This window comes from Callorhinus ursinus, unplaced genomic scaffold (assembly GCF_003265705.2).
Source record: "Callorhinus ursinus isolate GAN/ISIS: 27379988/994484 unplaced genomic scaffold, GSC_fseal_2.0 scaffold8, whole genome shotgun sequence".
Taxonomy (NCBI): Eukaryota; Metazoa; Chordata; class Mammalia; order Carnivora; family Otariidae; genus Callorhinus; species Callorhinus ursinus.
In genome coordinates, this window is record NW_027397070.1 from 21,056,978 (window position 1) to 21,075,102 (window position 18,125).

The 18,125-nt window shown below is 37.7% G+C and overlaps 2 protein-coding genes across 4 annotated transcripts in view; both read left to right on the forward strand.

Moving 5' to 3' along the window:
• Nucleotides 1–3,635, forward strand: part of TOGARAM1 (TOG array regulator of axonemal microtubules 1) — a 78,283-nt gene extending 74,648 nt beyond the window's left edge. For all 3 annotated transcript variants that reach the window (XM_025870123.2, XM_025870125.2, XM_025870124.2), the window contains 2 exons: nucleotides 1,790–1,876; nucleotides 2,498–3,635. In XM_025870123.2, the coding sequence (XP_025725908.1) occupies nucleotides 1,790–1,876; nucleotides 2,498–2,751 (341 nt within the window). In that variant the 3' untranslated portion in view covers nucleotides 2,752–3,635. The remainder of the gene's footprint in view (nucleotides 1–1,789; nucleotides 1,877–2,497) is intronic.
• A 5,308-nt stretch (nucleotides 3,636–8,943) lies between these two features.
• PRPF39 (pre-mRNA processing factor 39) overlaps nucleotides 8,944–18,125 on the forward strand; it is a 37,481-nt gene continuing 28,299 nt past the window's right edge. Inside the window, exon 1 of the mRNA XM_025870126.2 lies at nucleotides 8,944–9,093. The gene's annotated coding sequence lies outside the window, so the exon portion shown is untranslated. The remainder of the gene's footprint in view (nucleotides 9,094–18,125) is intronic.

The following is an 18,125-nucleotide window of genomic DNA, read 5'->3' on the forward strand; positions in this document are numbered from 1 at the left end:
ATTTTTCACAGTTTTGGAGCCTGGAAAGTTCAAGTTCGAGGTGCCAACAGATTTGGTGTCTGGTGAGGGTCCACTTTCTGGTTCCTAGATGACCCTATCTTCTGTTTGTGTCATCACATGATAGGAGCTTTCTAGGGCATCTTTTATAAGAGAGTACTAATCCCATTCATTCATAAGGGCTCCATCTTCATGACCTAATCACCTCCCAAAGGCCTCACCTCCAAATGCCATAACAATGGGGACTGGGTTTCAACATACGAATTTTGGAGGACACAGACATTCAGGTTATATATAGCAAGTATTAGGACAGCTAAGATTAGAGTGACAACACCAAACGCTAACAAGATTTCAGAGAAACTGAAACTGTGCTACATTGCTGGTGAGGATGTAAATAAAATGGTGTAGGCACTGTAGAAAATAGTTTGGCAATTTCTTAGAAAAACTAAACTGCACTTATCATATAACCCATCAGTTGCATCCATAGGCATTTATTCCAGAGAAATGAAAACTCACTTCCATCCAAAAACCTGTACACTATTGTTCATAGCTGCTTTATTTGCAATAGCCAAAAATTGCAGACAACCTAAATGTAATTCAGTGGGTTAATAGTGAAAAAATTTGTGATACATCCATACCGTAGAATACTACTTAGTAATAAAGTTGTATTATGGGGGCGCTTGGGTGACTCAGTCATTAAGCATCTGCCTTCGGCTCAGGTCATGATCCCAGGGTCCTGGGACTGAGCCCTGCATCAGGCTCCCTGCTCAGCAGGAAGCCTGTTTCTCCCTCTCCCACTTCCCCTGCTTGTGTTCCCTCTCTCACTGTCTTTCTCTCTGTAAAATAAATAAATAAAATTTTTTAAAAAATGTGGTATTATGGATACACACAACAATTTGGATGAATCTAAAGGGTATTATGCTGAGTGAAAAAAGACAGTCCCAAAAGGTCACATGCTGTAGGATTCTGTTTATATAACCCTCTCAAAATGATAAAATTTATGGATGGAGATGGAAAACAGGTTAGCGGTTATCAGGGTTTAGGGGCAGCTAGGGAGGAGGGGCTGGATGTGACTAGGGAGATCTTTGTGGTGATAGAATAGTTCTGTATGTTAATTGCAGTGATCATTACACAAATCTACACATGTGATAAAATGATAGATACACAGGTAGGGGCACCTTTTGGCTTGTTAGAGCACGTGACTTGATCTCGGAATCATGAGTTCAAGCCCTACATTGGGTGTAGAGCTTATAAAAAAAACTCCAAAAATCAACAAATATGTGAATGGTGCAGATTAGAACTATGCACATGGATTGTGTAAATGTCAGATTCCTTATTTTGATGTGTACTATAATTATGTAAGATACAACCTTTGGTGAAAGGTCACAGGACCTTCGCAACATCCTGTGAATCTATATTACAAAATTAAGACTTTGAAAAAATCAGTAAAGATAAAAACTACCTGCAAAACAATTTTTTTTTCTGTTTTTGTTTGTTTTTGATAAACCTATATTCTATTTTTTGGAATAAGATGCCTGGGAGATGGGCAATTCTTTTGCTTTTTTATACCATATGATAGCTCTTTTAATACTCAGAAATATTTTTATGTCTTATTTGCTATAAGAATATTATTCTATTAAGGTTTTATAAATAATGTTAAGTAGTGCTTGCATAGATTTAAAAATTTTTTAACATTTGCATTCATTTGCATGAATATATTTTCCTTTCAATTCTATGTAATGGAAAAATAAGATCTCATAATTCTTTATATGTCTGTATTATTCTTGTTTAGACAATTACTTACTTCTACAGCCATTTTGCACAAAAGCTCAGTTTTTAAATGGAAAAGCAAAACAGGATATGACTGAAAAGCTTGCTGGTAAGTATTTTTTAATTGCTTTTTCTAAAGAAATATTTTATTAACTAAGGATAAACTGATAGGCATTTCAATTTATTTTAGGATAACTACCAAATTCAATATCATTACCCACAATGTAGAAATAAATTGCATAATCATCCATATGAGAACCTTTTAAGACTTTTAATCCCCCAAATTTTTTTTAAGAATCTGATCCTTTTTTTTCCCTAGTAAGTATTTAGTCTTCCTGTCAGTAGAAATAATATAGAAAAAATAAAAAGACATTAAAGTAAATTTGGTGCACTTGGAAAACCATTTCAAATGATGTGTTTGATAAAAGGTCAGTGAGTTAAAAATATATGTTTTTATTTAACTACATTTGGAAAACATCAAGATGAATTTTGGGTTTAATTCCTGTGTTTACTACTTTTGCCTGAACTAAGTTGTCATATATAGAATTCTAATACTTAAAGATTCCTTCTTTGGGAAGAAAGTTTCTGACCCTACTTTTCTTTAGAATGCCTGACATTTTATGACAAATGGCATCAGGAAGAAGCTTAGTATATTTTGTATGCTTTTTAATTAACCAAACGAATTTATTTTTTTGAAAACTTCACTATTTACTATATTTTTATGTTTCAGATATTGTTATGGAACTTTATCAAAGGAAGCCCCATGCCACAGAACAGAAAGTGTTGGTTGTTTTATGGCATCTCTTAGGGAACATGACAAATAGTGGCTCTTTGCCTGGAGCTGGAGGAAATATACGAACAGCCACAGCTAAATTATCAAAAGCACTTTTTGCACAAATGGGTCAGAATCTGTTAAATCAGGCTGCATCCCAACCACCACATATCAAAAAGAGTTTAGAAGAATTGCTCGATATGACAATATGAAATGAATTATGAATCTTTGATGAAATATAGTATGATGAAGAAAATTGTTTACATGATGACAAATGGAACATTTTTAAAGTTACATTTTCAGTGCCTGCACTTCTCATCTGGTGAATTAAGTCAATGGCTATTTGTGTTTGCAGCCAATGAATACAGATCTGCCCTTTATCAACCCTACCACTTGTACCCATCACACAAAAAGCTAAAATAATTAATATAACCTAATATTCATGAAATCTGAGGTACAAGGAATGAATCCAATTATATTATTTTTGAGGAACGTCCTGCTCATTTGCACCATTCCATAAGAAACCACAATTCATTGCCCTATATGTACAATTAGATTTGTAATTAAAAATATACTTTTTATTATGTAATCATGTTCTGCTATGTCTCATTACTCAGCCTTATTTTATGAAATGAAAGAAAAGTCATTGAACTATGTTATCACTAACTTTTGTGTGCTATTTGTGAAAAACATGTATTTCTGAAATCAGTCTGCTAATATGATTGTGCAGTATTAGCTTGCTTTTACTATTGTGTTAATGTGATATATTTGCTTACCATTTGGGTTAAATCATCTACATCATTGTGGAATTTAACAAGTTATAATGAAGCATGATGACCAAAGTTTAACGCTTAAACATTTTAAATGCACATTAAAGAAAACGTGTTGAATGTAACTTACCTATTTTTGTGTGCAAACACTAAATTTTATTACTATATGTCCCAACATTTATAAAGGTGTTATTTTGCTGCCCAATTGTGTAATTCTCAAAAATAGTGCCAGGTCTTCTATAGCTTTTCTCAGAATTCTTGGGCTATAAGTACTGTATGCATCATAAAAAGAAAAGGAATGTTATAAAAATAAAAGGATTTATTTCTGTAGATGTGTGAGAGGTGTCCTATTTTTCCACCTTCCAAATATGTTAAAATAAAAAATATATATATATTATAATATTGACCTATCACTTTCACTTGGTATACTTGGTATTATAATGACCTATCTCTATTGACCTAACAATAGACCTGGGCTAGCTTCAGAGGAAATTAGCCATGTGACCTTGGGCAAGTCACTTGCCAGGTCTAGGTCTCAGTGTTCCAATCTCTAAAATGTGAGGGCTAGATTAGGTGATTTTTAAGGTTCTATCTTGTTCTAAAAATCCATGGTTCTGTGTCGTAGTTTACTCAATGATCACTTTATTACAGTTGTGAACTATCCTCATTCTTTTTCATTTCTTATGTCACTGAATGGTTTTCTGATGTATTTGGCTTCATTTTAAATTGCGATTCTTTGTATTACTCCATGACTGCTGAGGAATAAAAGGGGTTTTACAGCAATTTGAAGCTAAGCTGAATAGAAAGTAAAGACTTGGTTACTTTTTTTGTTTGTAGGTACTGTAACATATATTCATAGTTACATACATGCTTTTTAAATGCTTTATCTTTTCTTCTAAGTGTATTTTATTATGTTTCTATAGTTTAGGTCTGAAGTAAAAGACCAAAAAGTAATATTTTTGTCTTTGTAAGCTACAGATTGTGGCATATTCTTTTTGTTTGTTTGTTTTTGTGTTTTCATAACCCTTTAAAAATGTATAATACATTCTTAGCTCAGGTCAAACAAAAACAGACCTCTTGCATATAGTTTGTCAGCACCTGGTTTAGACTCTTTTGACCTCAGTTGTAAATCTGAAATCATCATTAAATTTTGCTTTAACCCTTAATGATATGCACCATTGAAACAATAGTTACAGATTCCAAGTTTTATTCATTTTGACCATTGTCCTTGTGTCATTGCAAATGTGCCTACTAAATTTGCGTTGATTGTTGAATATATGGAAGGTAAATTTTAAATTTTAAATTTCGAAGGCAGAAGACCATTACTTTATGTATAAGCTTAATTATCCTTTTTTTAATGTATATACTATGAATTTTGCTTTCAAAAAGTACAGTAAAGGAGCACTTGGGTGGCTCAGTTGGTTAAGTGTCTGCCTTTGCCTGGGGTCATGAACTCAGGGTACTGGGATTGAGCCCTGTATCAGGCTCCCTGCTGAGTGGGGAGTCTGCTTCTCCCTCTCCCTCTGCCCCTCCCCCCTGCTCTCGTGCTCTCTTGCTCTCGAATAAATAAAATCTTTAAAAAAAAGTACAGTAAATATAATCACTACTATTGTGAGGATTTTACATAATCTCTGTGCTTTTATTATAAAAAAATACTCATTATGTAACAGAGTCCCAAGCCTTAAAGATTTCCTCTAGTACTGATATTGAGCGCTCAGAAGTCTAGCACTCTGTTATCAAGAATTGTTATCAACCCAGAAGTCAGCAAAGAATTGGAAACTGATCACTGATTGAAAGAACTAAGGAGGGACGCCTAGGTGGCTCAGTCTGTTAAGCGTCTGCCTTCCCAGCTTGAGTCCTGATCCTGGGGTCCTGGGATTGAGCCCCTGAGCAGGGAGCCTGCTTCTCCCTCTCTCTCTGCCTGCAGCTCCCCCTGCTTGTGCACTCTCTCTCTCTCTGTCAAATAAATGACTAAAATTGTAAAAAAAGAAAGAAAAACAATGCATTTAATACACCTAACCTACCAAACATCATAGCTTAGCCGAGTCTAACTTAAACATGCCCCGAACACTCACATCAGCCTATAATTGGGCAAATCATCTAACACAAAGCCTATTTTATAATAAAGTGTTAAATATCTCATGAAATTTATTGAATACCGTACTGAAAGTGAAAAACAGAATGGTTGTATGGGTACAGAATGGTTTTAAGTGTATTGGTTGTTTACCCTTGTGATTGAGTGGCTGTGTGCTTAATCACTCTTGCACCACTTTGAAGTTGAAAATTGTTAAGTTGAACCATTATAAGTTGGAGATTGTAGTACTTTCCAAAGATGCTGACTGTCCCTTCACCTGTGTGTTTCTTAAATCTTGGCGAAAGGAGTGTACCTGGCACTCAGGATACATAGTTAAGGTGAGTGGAAAGTTATTCATGAATAGTTCGTGCCAACACTCCTACAGAACAAACTGTTCGAACCATTCTTGACTGTTTAAGCTAGCATATTGAATTTATACATATTTATATGTATATGTTAATATGTAATATTACAAATATATATGTTATGTATATTACATATATACTCTTTAATCTAAAATCATTTCCTTCTCAGTCTAGCACTCAATGAATTTTCTCATGTATTCTCCATATTTTTGTCAACATAAATTTGTAAAGTTTCAACTGTTTCGCTATATAAGTCTTGCTATACAAGTTTGACATAATTGGCTTCCAGAATATGCTGAAATCCGATTCTGTTATAAGTTTAGAAAAAATGATAAGTGTTGGGAATGGGGAATAAGAAAAATTGGCCTCTTCATGCAAGGTGAAGCCTCCACAGATTAGGAGAGATCTATATAGATTTCCATTAAGGCAGAAACAGTCTTTTCAGTTCAGTTTAGTGGGGGCTGCTTTTGTTTGATGAATGGAGCTCAGGGAAAGGTAATGAGTTAAGGGTATTCAAGTTATTTGAATTCTACCACATGCCCATTTCACTTCTTTGGTTCTGCTCTTTCCTGAACAATGCCTTAATCTTCATAGAAGATTTCTGACAAGACTATGGAATCAACTGACATTGTAATTTAGCAACATGGGCCCCAACTTTGAGTGTGTTTGGCTCTTTCAGCCCCATGGCTGCAAAGAATAAATTCTTCTGTTACTATCAGAGGAAGTCCTTAATTTTTGGTTCCTACTTCAAGAATTTAGAAATCTGATCTTATGTCATTCTCTTTTAAGCTGTCCAGTGTTAGTATAAATAAAAATTCCACCCCACACTTCTGCCTGAACCTTTGCCTTCCATGGTCAAATCATTCTACATGACTACCGTCAATCATTTTTTACCGTATGTGTGCTATATGCACTGTGTTCCATAAACCCCAGAAGGACTTCTGTTGGTACCAGCTGGATTTTTACTGTTTTCTCAGCCCTGGTTAGGACTAATCCAACTTGTTTCTATTTCCCTGACGGTCTGTTATCTGCAACTGTTCTTGGAACTTGTTTCACAATTCTTAATTACCATCAAATACAACTAACTAACTATATATGACTAATTTAAACAGAAGGAAGGTTTATAAAAAGGATCTGGTGTCCCAGTTTTATGAGCCTGGGAGGCTAACTAGCTAATAAGAATGTCCATCTTGCGTTGCAGAGCTAGTCCACTAGCCTGCTAGTATTATAGAAGAGAGCCACCACATCACCCCACTGATACCACACACTGCCACACTGGATGTTGGCCCTACGAGCCCTGTGTTCATATTTCTAAGAGAGTGTGTGTGTGTGTGTGTGGTGATGGTGGTGGTGGAGGGAGACTAAGCAAGTAAGTATCAGGTAGGTTCAGCTTCTACAGTGGGATGTAGGCTCTCTACTTCAGAAAGTGGGGGTGTCTCAGAGGGAGTGGTTTCATATGCTAAAAAAATAAAAAATGTCCACTGCATAAGTCACTGACATATGGAAAGTAATGGAATCAATTAGGAGAAAACACATTGCATTAAATTTCACATTTATGTTGGTTAGTTTTTAATGTTAGTCTGGGTTCTCCAAAAATCAGATGCCATAATGGCAAGAGATTTATGGAGGAAAACTAGTGGAGATTTTCAAGCAGGAGAGTGGGAGCAAGAGCACTCCCTGGAAAGGTAAGATGTAGAAAACTAAAGGGAAACAATCTACAGTGAATAAAGATGAAGTAGATAGATTTTTATAAAATGGCTATAGGAGGGGGATGGGATTTCTGAGCTAATCTTACTTACTGATGAAGAATTTGAAGTAAGTTTAGGAAAGATTGGAAGAACCAGAAAAGGAGTGAAGGCAGCATGGAGATTAGAGTCACTTCCTAAGAGATTACTCCCTTAACTTTCCTTCCCATAGTAAACATCTAAAAGTTGCTGATTAAACCAGTAAAAAGCATAGCTGCCCTGAGAATCCAAAAGTTAGCTTCAATAGTAGAAGCAATGGAAAGGGAAAGCTGCAACTACATGCAGTTTGATGAAAGTGAAATGCAGTTAGTAAGAAGATTGATTTTTTAAGGGTTTATTTATTCATTTAAGTAATCTCTACATCCAAATTGGGGCTCAAACTCACTACCCTGAGTTAAAGAGTAGCAGGCTCCTCTGACTGAGCTAGCCAAGCGCCCCTGATTTTGATATTTGAAAGCAAAGGTGCTATTGAGGGGATTTATGATTAACAGCATTGTGGATAGGAAACATCATCTCGCAGAGAAATATTTTTGGAATCGGGCGCCAGGGTGGCTCAGTCCTTAAGCGTCTGCCTTCGGCTCAGGTCATGATCCCAGGGTCCTGCGATCCAGACCCGCATTGGGCTCCCTGCTCTGCGGGAAGCCTGCTTCTCCCTCTCCCACTCCCCCTACTTGTGTTCCCCATCTCACTATGTCTCTCCCTGTCAAATAAATAAAATCTTTAAATATATATATATATATTTGGAATCAGATTCCAAAGGAGGAACTCGCAACCCAGTTGTGATACTACTGAACCTTCAACAGATTGCATGGCAAGTGGTGGGTTGAACTCACGAACCTTGTAGCAGAAATAGGAGAGAGGCCAGATTCGAGAAAAAAAACAATTTTTTTTTTAAAGTGAGGATGGGAATGTAACTGAAAAGGACTGCTAATACTGTCAATGTAAGCAGCCTTCATTTATCATTTCATATAACCCTTTCATGATCAATTCCCCAAGCCCCTAACTTGTTTCCACTAGTTTCTTTTTGTTGTTGTTGTTTCCTCTTGAGGAAACCTGAGAGGACCCAGAGTCTATATCATCCTGAAGTAGAGATTTAAGGCTGAATTTCTGTTCATGTTTAGTAGGTAAAGGGGTAAAAGCTGGGCAATTCTTGGGAAAACCTTAGATTTGCCCCCAAAATTATTTTCCTTTAGAGGGGTGGGGCGCTGTGTTTAAGATCAAGAATGTAAAAGGCCCTAAACACTGTCTTTTGGCTTAGAAAGTCCCCACAGCGGGGAGAAAACAGCAGGAAGAGCTGTCAGGTCTTCAGTGGCGGCCGCGGGACGGAGACCGGGCAGGGAAGGGGCTGGGCCAACTGCCCCTCCCCCCCCCCCCCGCCCCAGCCCCAGGATTCCGCGGAGAGCGAGGCCTGCGCGCAGCGTTACCACGTGACTCCTTCGCCTCCGGGGCACCGACGCATGCGCGCGGTGCTCTCGACGAGGCGGCCCTGGTGCTGGTGGCGGCTGCTGCGGAGTCTGTGGGACGGAGACGGTGGAAGTGCCATCTTCGGCTCGGTTGGCCCAGACTGCGGCTCATGGCATTGAGTGGCGTCCGTCGTCAGGTCAGCTGAGGCGGGCGTCTTGGAATTGGCTGGGCGGGGTGCGGGGGGGTGATTGGCGGGGCAGGAAGGGGCCTGCCTTGTTTCAGGCCGCACTGGGGTTGCGGCCTCCCTCAGCCGCCCTGTTTGAGGCCTGGCCTGGCCTGGCCTGGGCTCCCACCTGTCCATTCCTTTCTCCTTCCTACCTGTTGGGTGGAGCAGGTAGAGGTTTCTTTTCTTAGTTAGACCAAACGTTTCTCTGAGGAGTCCGTCTTATGAAGAAGGGCGGGGAAATGCGGGCCTCCACGTTGACTTAGGAAGCGTTTTGGGGGTTAAGTCTGAAGCCCTAGGTTCTCCAAGAGCTGGAAACCAGTGTGCTGGGACGACTGGAAGTGGAAGGGGCTCAGTAGTAGCCGTCAGAGGATTGAGAGAATTCAAATACTGTTGAAAGCTTGTAGGCGCCATGTAGTTCGCGTTCCGCGTTTCGACTACACAAGCCACACTGTTGGGACCCTGAGTCACAGCACCCCAAAGGTCAGTCAGAGCTTTTGGCAGCATAGCGTAATCAGAAAAATCAGACATTAAAGATCCTAGTAGGATCTTTTAAAGACACCTATTTAAAAACCGTATTTACCTTTTGTAATCAGAAACCAGCCCTGGTGTTTTTCTCGCTCTGAAATCACATCTTTAATTAAAGTCGTACTGCTCTTACTGTGTTATTGATGATATTACAATACTATATTATTTTATGCCGATTAAATTGTTTTTAGTTTTATGTTCATGTTGCCTTCTCTTTAAGGACTTGAGGTTATTTGGCAACTGATCCAGTCTGTTCAGAAATACTTCAAACTTTTTTTTACAGCTGGAAAGGTTGAAGCTTAAGAAAACACATTTTATACAGGGAAGTATGGAGTTCATGTTGGAACTTAAGTGTTTTGGTCTCTCTGGGATCTTAAGTGGGTTGAAAAAAACAACTGTCAGGTACCCCCCTCCCCCCTCCCATTTATAACCTCATTCTAGGGTTGCACAAGTTGGAACTTTCCACTGTTCAGCTTCTGGTAGGGATAAAGTGAACGAAAGGAGTTGTGCTTAAGAACTCTAGTTCCTAGATTGTGAACTCTGGAATAATTAGGGGTTGAACCAAAGATGCCTAATTAGGTAGTATGAGATATTTGAAGTGAGAATTGAAAAACAGAATTTTTGTAGTGTCAGAGTATTTGGTAATATTTTTGCTTGCGTACCTATAGTTGAGTAAGAAAAATAATTTTACAAATCAAATGATAAAAGGTGTGTGTACACGCACGTCTTAAAAGAGAAAGAACGGGCACCTGACCACCTCAGTCAATAGAGCACGTGACTTTTGATCTCAGGGTTATGAGTTCAAGCCCCACATCTGGTGTAGAGATTATTTAAAAATCTTAAAAAATAAATAAGGAGAAAGAACAGAACCTTTTGTGGTATGTTAATAACTAATCTGCATGAAACATAGGATTTTGTGTGTGTGTGTCTGTGTGTGTGAAAAATAGTCAAAAGGAGAAAGAAAGTAGTAGTTCCAGTCAAATGGTGATTTTTTTTTTCCCCCAAAGACTTGGAGGACTTACATTTATTTATGTAAATATATGTATGTAAAGTTAAGTTTCTGGAACATATTAAGTGTTTAATATGTGGAATTTAAAAAAGGTGAATCTGTGAACATTCTTCTTAGCCTCTAAAACAGTTCCAAAACCAGTGGTTATGATGGTCTCTTAACAACTTGTCTTCAAATTGGCTTATCTGTGGATGAGGGACAGAGTAACTTGTAGATTGCAAAGCTAGTTGATTTGCAATACTCAAATTACTGACTTTTTAGTCCTTAGTGATGACTTTAGATACTCTTGTGTTGCTCTGTTTATGAAAAGAATAATACATGGTATGATTTTGAGTGCCTATAGAGAGTTGAGAGAGGTATTAAATTAGACTTCACATTTTTAATTAAGTATGGGTTAAGTGATCCTCCAAAAGACCTTTTAGATTTTAAGATGGCATGCTAAATTGTTAGTGAAATGTTTAATGTATGCTATAACTGAACTAAAATTTGAATATATGATATAGAACTATTTTTTAATGTACTGCATAGTCACATTATAATTTATCATGTTTCCTTTCATGCTTGTGGACTTTGGGCCTCTAATAAGATTTTATAAGAAAGTGAAATGTAGTAAAAAGGCATTATTTGAGAAAAGGAGGAAAGTTTTGTTAGTCTAAGAGAATAGAGCAAGCCAAGGTTCGGACATGAAAAATATATTGGGCTCTGTAAATAGCAAGGAGGAGGAATACTGTAGGATTAGTATGTTTGAAAAGTTAAGTTGGGGCCAGATTTGTCACTCACTTTTTCAACAGGGATTTAGTGTGCTGTTATATACTAGACACTGTTTTAGGTTCTGGGAATACAGTAGTGAATAAAACCATGGTCTCTGTTCTGTATTTAATATTATAGTAATATTAATTTATCTGTAGCATCTCAAATTTTTTGGCTGCGACCCATAATAGGTTGTACATGTAATATTGCATCCCAATAAACACCAGTTGCATTCTGTATGTATTTCAACAATGTCCTCTCAATGTGTGCGTGAACTCTGATGTACTGTTTTCAATTCTGTATTTTTCCATTAAAAAAAATGAGGAGCTGATTTGAAGCAATCTGAAATTTGAAAAACATTACTCAAGAGGCGATATAAAATAGGGGCGCCTGGCTGGCTCAGTCAGTAAAGCCTGCAGCTCTTGATCTCTGGATTGTGAGTTAGAGCCCCATTTTGAGTGTGGAGATTGCTTAAATAAACTTAAAAAAAGAAAGGGGAGATGATAATTACTTAAACTGTAGTAATAGCAGTGTGAGTGAAGAGGATAGTTAATCTTTATGGCAAGGTATCTGTGATTATTTTGTGAATGAGGCTTAGAGAGGTGAAGTATCTTGCTCAGTGTTCCCTAATGAGTAACTGGGCCAGATCTTTAATTCAGTTCTGTCCGACTCTAAAGCCCAAGTACTTTATTTTTTTTAAAACAATTTTATTTATTTATTTGACAGAGAGAGTGAGAGAGCACAAGCAGGGAGAACAGTAGAGGGAGAAGGAGAGGGAGAAGCAGGCTCCCCTATGAGCAGGGAGCCTGATGCGGGACTCCATTCCAGGACCCTGGGATCATGACCTGAGCCAAAGGCAGACGCTTAACCATCTGAGCTACCCAGGCGCCCCTAAAGCCCAAGTACTTTATTATACCACTTCTCATGTGGCTATGAAAATAATATTAGTTTTTAGTCTGGGGGGACTAAGGACTCAGATGCTATTTTTTTATTATTCAGTGAATTGAGTGTGTAGTACTAGTCCTCCCGGTGTACTCTATCCCTATATATTGGTAGATCTGGTGCTTACTCACAAGAAACTTGTAATCTAGTAGGAAAGAGGATATCGAACAAGTACCACAAATGTGATTTGTGCTATGGAGAAAAAGACAGAATGGTGTGGAAGCATCATTGAGGGAAGCTAACTAATTTGGAGTGTATGGGAAAACTTTTTAGGAAGTGATGTTTAAACTTCACGCACAGAGGAATGAGTAGGCTTCAGCTAGATTGAGGGTTCTAAGTGGGGATGAGGTAGAGGGGTAGGAGAGTATTCCACATGAAAGAAACTGGGTACACTAAGGCTTTGAAGTAGAAAGGAGCTGAACTGGAAAACAAAACAAAACCAAACTTCAACAAAAATAGAATTTCTTGGCTGCAGAAGTTTTTAGAGAATGGGGAGAGTTTTGGTGTTAGCATGGGTTAAAATCCTGTCTCTTCCTTACTAACCATATAACTTTTGACAAATTATTTAATCTTAGTTTTGTTTTTCCCCTTCTTAAAAATGGGTAGGTGGCATTCAGCAGAATACTTGTTCAATAAATGGTGTCTCAGGATTATCACAAATAGCTAGTAATTGAAATCATAGCAGTATATGATGACATGCTTTCATTCATTCATTCTTTCACAAATAAGTGTCTTCAGTGTGTCATGCAACTCAGTATGCAATAATTGAATTTTGTGTGTGTGTGTATAATCACAGCAAATGTCACAAAAGAATATACCTTTGCTATGTGTGAAGCACTCTGATAAAATTTTTTTCCATTTTGGTTTTCATTTGCAAAAAGAGAAAAAGCTGGTCTGAAGCAGTCTGCAGTTTGAAAAATACTGGTCTAGTGGGGAGATAATGATTACTTAAACTACAGCAGTAGTACTGTGAATAAAAAGAAGGGGATGGTTAATTCTTATGTTAGGGTATACTAAATGAGTAAATTTACTATGTTATAGTATAATATGGATAAAAGAAAAAATAGAGGACGGTAAAGGGGATCAAATATGGTAAAAGGGATCATGTATGCCAGGGATGGGAGCAAGTTACAATTTTAAATAGGATTGCCCAGGTAGGTCTTACTGAGAAGGTGACCAGTATTTCTTCCTCCCTCCCTCCCCCCCTTCCTTCTTTCCTTCCTTCCTTCCCTTTAAGATTTATTTATTTGAGAGAAAGAGAGAGGGGGTGGGTTTGGGAGTGGGTGTTGGGAGGGAGAGGGAGAGAATCTCAAGGAGACTCTCCGCTGAGCACAGAGCCCACACCAGGCTCAATCTGAGGACTCTGAGATCATGACCTGAGCCAAAATCAAGAGTCAGACACCCCGAGAAGGTGAGATATCAACAAAGGAGAAGGTAAGGAAGGCATCTGGGAGATCACTCTGGGTAGAGGAAACAGCCATTCAAAGGCTCTAAGTAAGCCTGGAGAATGTGGTCTGTTTTAGAGAAAAGAAGATGTCAGTGTGGCTGTGGGTGAGTGAGGACAAGAGTAGGAGAAGATGAGGTCAAAAGATAAATGGTAGGAGGGGGACAGTGAGCCATTTCAAGGCCATTGACTTTTACAATCTGAGATAGAGCAGTGGAGTGACATGGTCTTATTTATGTTTTAGAAAGAATACTATCTGCTATGCTGAGAATGGACTGGGGACAGGGGGGTAGGGGTCGGGTGCAGCAAAAGGGAAGAAGCCGGTTATCTATAGAAGGTTATAGAAGACTGTAATAGTATTTTAGATGAGAAATGAGTGGTTGAATGAGGATTGTAAGAAGTGGAGTGCTGAATATATATGAAAGGTTCCATAACAAAGTGGTTGGATGTGAGAGAAAGAAGAGTTAAGGATGAGTCCCAAGATTTTTGGCCTGAGCAACTGAAAGGAGGGATTTTCTATCAGCAGATATGGGGAAGGCAATGGATAGAGCAGGTTTTGGGGGAAAGATCAGAAGTTCACTTAGGGACATTTTGTAATTTGAAATGGCTGTGTATGTGTAGATGGTAAAAGTAGCAGTTAGATATATGGATCTGGAGTTTGGAAAAAAGCTGGAGATAGAATTTGGGAGTTGGTATATAATTAGTATTTGTATTTAAAACCGTGTGAGATTGGGAGTTAATGGAGATAGAGAGGGTAGATGACCTTGAAAGAAAGGTCAAGTGCCTGAGGAGACTAGTGCTCAGGAGGAAGAGTGATTGTGAGGTAGAAAGAGGAGATGGTGTGACTTGGAAGCCAAGTGAAGGAAATATATCAAATGGAAGAACATTATCAGCCTAAGGAGAGTGTCAGTTGAGAAAAGGAGAGAGTTGAGGACAAAATCTTGGGTGCTACCAATTCTTAAAGGACTGTTGTGAAGAAAAAAAAATTCTTCAGAATGGTAGGAGGAAAGCTAGGTGAATGTGATATGTCAGAAAAGGCAAGAAAAGAGAACCTTTCAAGTACAAAGTCATCAGTACTGTTGGATGCTGTAAAGAATAGATCAGGAAAATGAATTAGGAAATGTTTAATTGGACTTAATGAACAAGAAGATTGTGACCTTGGCAAATTTTAGAGAATGATGAAACCAAATTGAAGAGGAAAGAGAGGTTACAGAAGTAGAGATAAGAAGCTTATACAACTTCATTGGCTTTGTCCTTGAAACAAAATCCAGATCCTTTTTTTTTTTAATTTTTTAAAAAAAAATTTTGTAAAGATTTTATTTATTTATTTGACAGAAAGAGACACAGTGAGAGAGGGAGCACAAGCAGGGGGAGTGGGAGAGGGAGAAGCAGGCTTCCCGCCGAGCAGGGAGCCTGATGTGGGGCTGGATCCCAGGAACCTGGGATCATGACTTGAGCCGAAGGCAGACGTTTAATGACTGAGCCATCCAGGTGCCCCCAAAATCTAGATCCTTAATATAGATTATGATTGATTACCCTTTGTTTTTAAGCTAAATTGTCATATATATGTTATAAATTATATAGAAGAAGAAAAACATTTACATGTTTGAATGCTATTGGAAGTGATTTAAGACACTGAGAGAAACTGATAAGTGGAGAGTAAAGATAATTTAAGATCCACCATTCTTGAGAAGATGGGTGGGAGAAATGATCAGTTCATGAGTTCAGGGTGTGACCTTTGCTAGGAGCAGAGGTATTTTATCCATATGACCAAGGGAAGGAGGAGGACCAATGATGATTATGTATTTCAGCCATTGTAGGAGTGTTATAGTAGAGATACAAAACAAATACTTTTTGAGAGTGGAAAAGAGGCAAGATTATAAATGCAAGGGGATTCGGAGGTTGGTTCATAATAGATTTGCTTCTTAGAGATGTAAAGAATTTTAAGAAGGAAATGGAGGCTTAATAGAAATCTAAGGATAGGGCGCCTGGGTGGCTCAGTTGGTTAAGTGACTGCCTTCAGCTCAGGTCATAATCCTGGAGTCCCAGGATCGAGTCCCGCATCAGGCTCCCTGCTCAGCAGGGAGTTTGCTTCTCCCTCTGACACTCGCCCTTCTCATGCTCTCTCTCTCTCTCTCTCACTCTATCTCTCAAATGAATAAATAAAAAATAAAAAAAAATAAGAAATTTCCTTTAAAAAAAAAGAAATCCAAGGATAAAGACTTACCATTGGTTGTGGCAACTAGCTCATTATGAGAAATTAGTATTTTTACTTGGAGTGGTATGGACTGGACTGCATGGTGAACCAACAGATGATTATTTTCATGGGAAAAATGCTGCAGTGAACACCCTTGTTCATGATTAATTCTTTAAAATGGTCTTTAAAAAGAATTATTTCTAACTATAGAAATGTTACTTTTTATGTATTTCTCTTTTATCTAGCAACTTTGTTAGTCTAATCCTTCTAATAGTTGCCTGTGGATTCCTCATTATTTCTTTAAGAGAAAATTCTACAAGTGTTATTGGTAGGTCAAAATATACTTAATTTTACGGTTTATGCTACATATTAGCATATTGAAATTTGAGAATATAACCCCAAAAAAATAGCTTTTCAAAAATGGGCATTTACATGAGAAGATGTACTGTGATGTACTTAGCAAAGCCAAATATTAGGAAGGATTCAAACCAAATTGAGGGATATTTAAGCAAATCCCTCATATTGCCCTTTTTGCTTATCTATGTTTCTGTGAATGCACTAAACAACGACTTGTCTCAGAACTGCTCTTTCTGCTGCTTGGAATTTTCTTGCTCTACATATCTGTATAATTGACTTACTATATCATCCTCTCTTTTTTTTTTCCTTAGCACTTAGTATCTTGTACATATTGTAAACATACTTTTTTTTTTTTTTTAAGAAATATTGTTATTCTTTGGGACTCCTGGGTGGCTCAGTCGGTTAAGCGGCTGCGTTTGGCCCGGGTCATGATCCCAGGGTCCTGGGATCAAGTCCCACATCGGGCTTCTTGCTCAGTGGGGAGCCTGCTTCTCCCTCTCTCTCCCTCTGCTTGTGCTCTCGCTGTCAAATAAATAAAATCTTAAAAAAAAAAAAATGACTGTATTCTTCAACTAAAATGTCAGCTCCTTGAGAGTAGGGACTTTGTTTTGCTCACAGTTAAATTTCCAGTGCTTAAGACAGTATCTGACACACAGAAGTTGCTCACTAAATATTTATTGAATGAAGATTATTACACAAGGAAATGATATTAGTTAGAGATTTTTTTAAAAAAATACTAAATGAACAGGGTTTAGCATAATTTGTAAACCTAATTTCAGTAAAATAAAAAATAAGATAACATAAAAATGAAATAATATCATGTAAACCCTAAAGGACAAAGGACAGAAGAGGAAGTATCAACCTGAGAATTAAAACCTTTTGGAAGAAAAAGATGGACTGGATTTAACTGATAAACTTAGGTTTTCATTTTTCTGCATTCAGTTCTTTGCCTGCAGAGAGGGAAGTTAATAAGAAATATGAGGAATTGTCCCACAAAACTCCAGAAAGGCTCAGGAATATTGGTTACCACGTGCCTCTGAGAATGAGAGTGCTGAGTGAGGCTAAAAATTCTAGGATTGGTTGAAAGTCTGGAGTAGTTTAGACCCTCCATTTTCCTTCTCCATATAATATAACTAGCAAAAAACTAGATGTTTATTATTTGAAAAGGGTGGAACCAGAGAAGTTTTGACACAGCTGATGGGAGCTGGGACAGGGGTGAAGGGTCTTGATGAAAATGGGAAATTGAATGAAAGTGCACATATTGAATGGTGAGATCACTAGCCCTGTTTTTCTTCTTTGTCCCAGAATGCTTACTGCCTTCTGTATATATTTTTAGGTTGAAACATTCTTCTTTGGGAAAACTTAACACCAGGGAAATGATGTAAAGCACTGACATTTAGTGAGTTCCCCCTCAATAGAATGCCATCCTGCACTGAGGTTCACCAGTGTTCAAGCTTTATGTAGCTTCTGATTTTGTGTGATGCCTCACACTTCTTGAACAATAGTTTGAAGATCACTCTACTTGAGAGACCAAAACAAATGTGAAAAAACACTCGGAAGAGACAGTGCTGAGAACAGAAGAAAATTTAAAGTGATTTATAGAGACATAGGAGATACTGCACCAGTGAAACAGGAATAGGAGACTGTAAAATGGATTATTCAGAGTAAAAGGAATTAAAATTTTGATTCATATATTAAAAAATCTAGTAAAAGTGATCACTCAGAGTAGAATGAGTCATAGGGATGGGGGAAAAATGTAGGAAAAGGTAAGAAAAGTA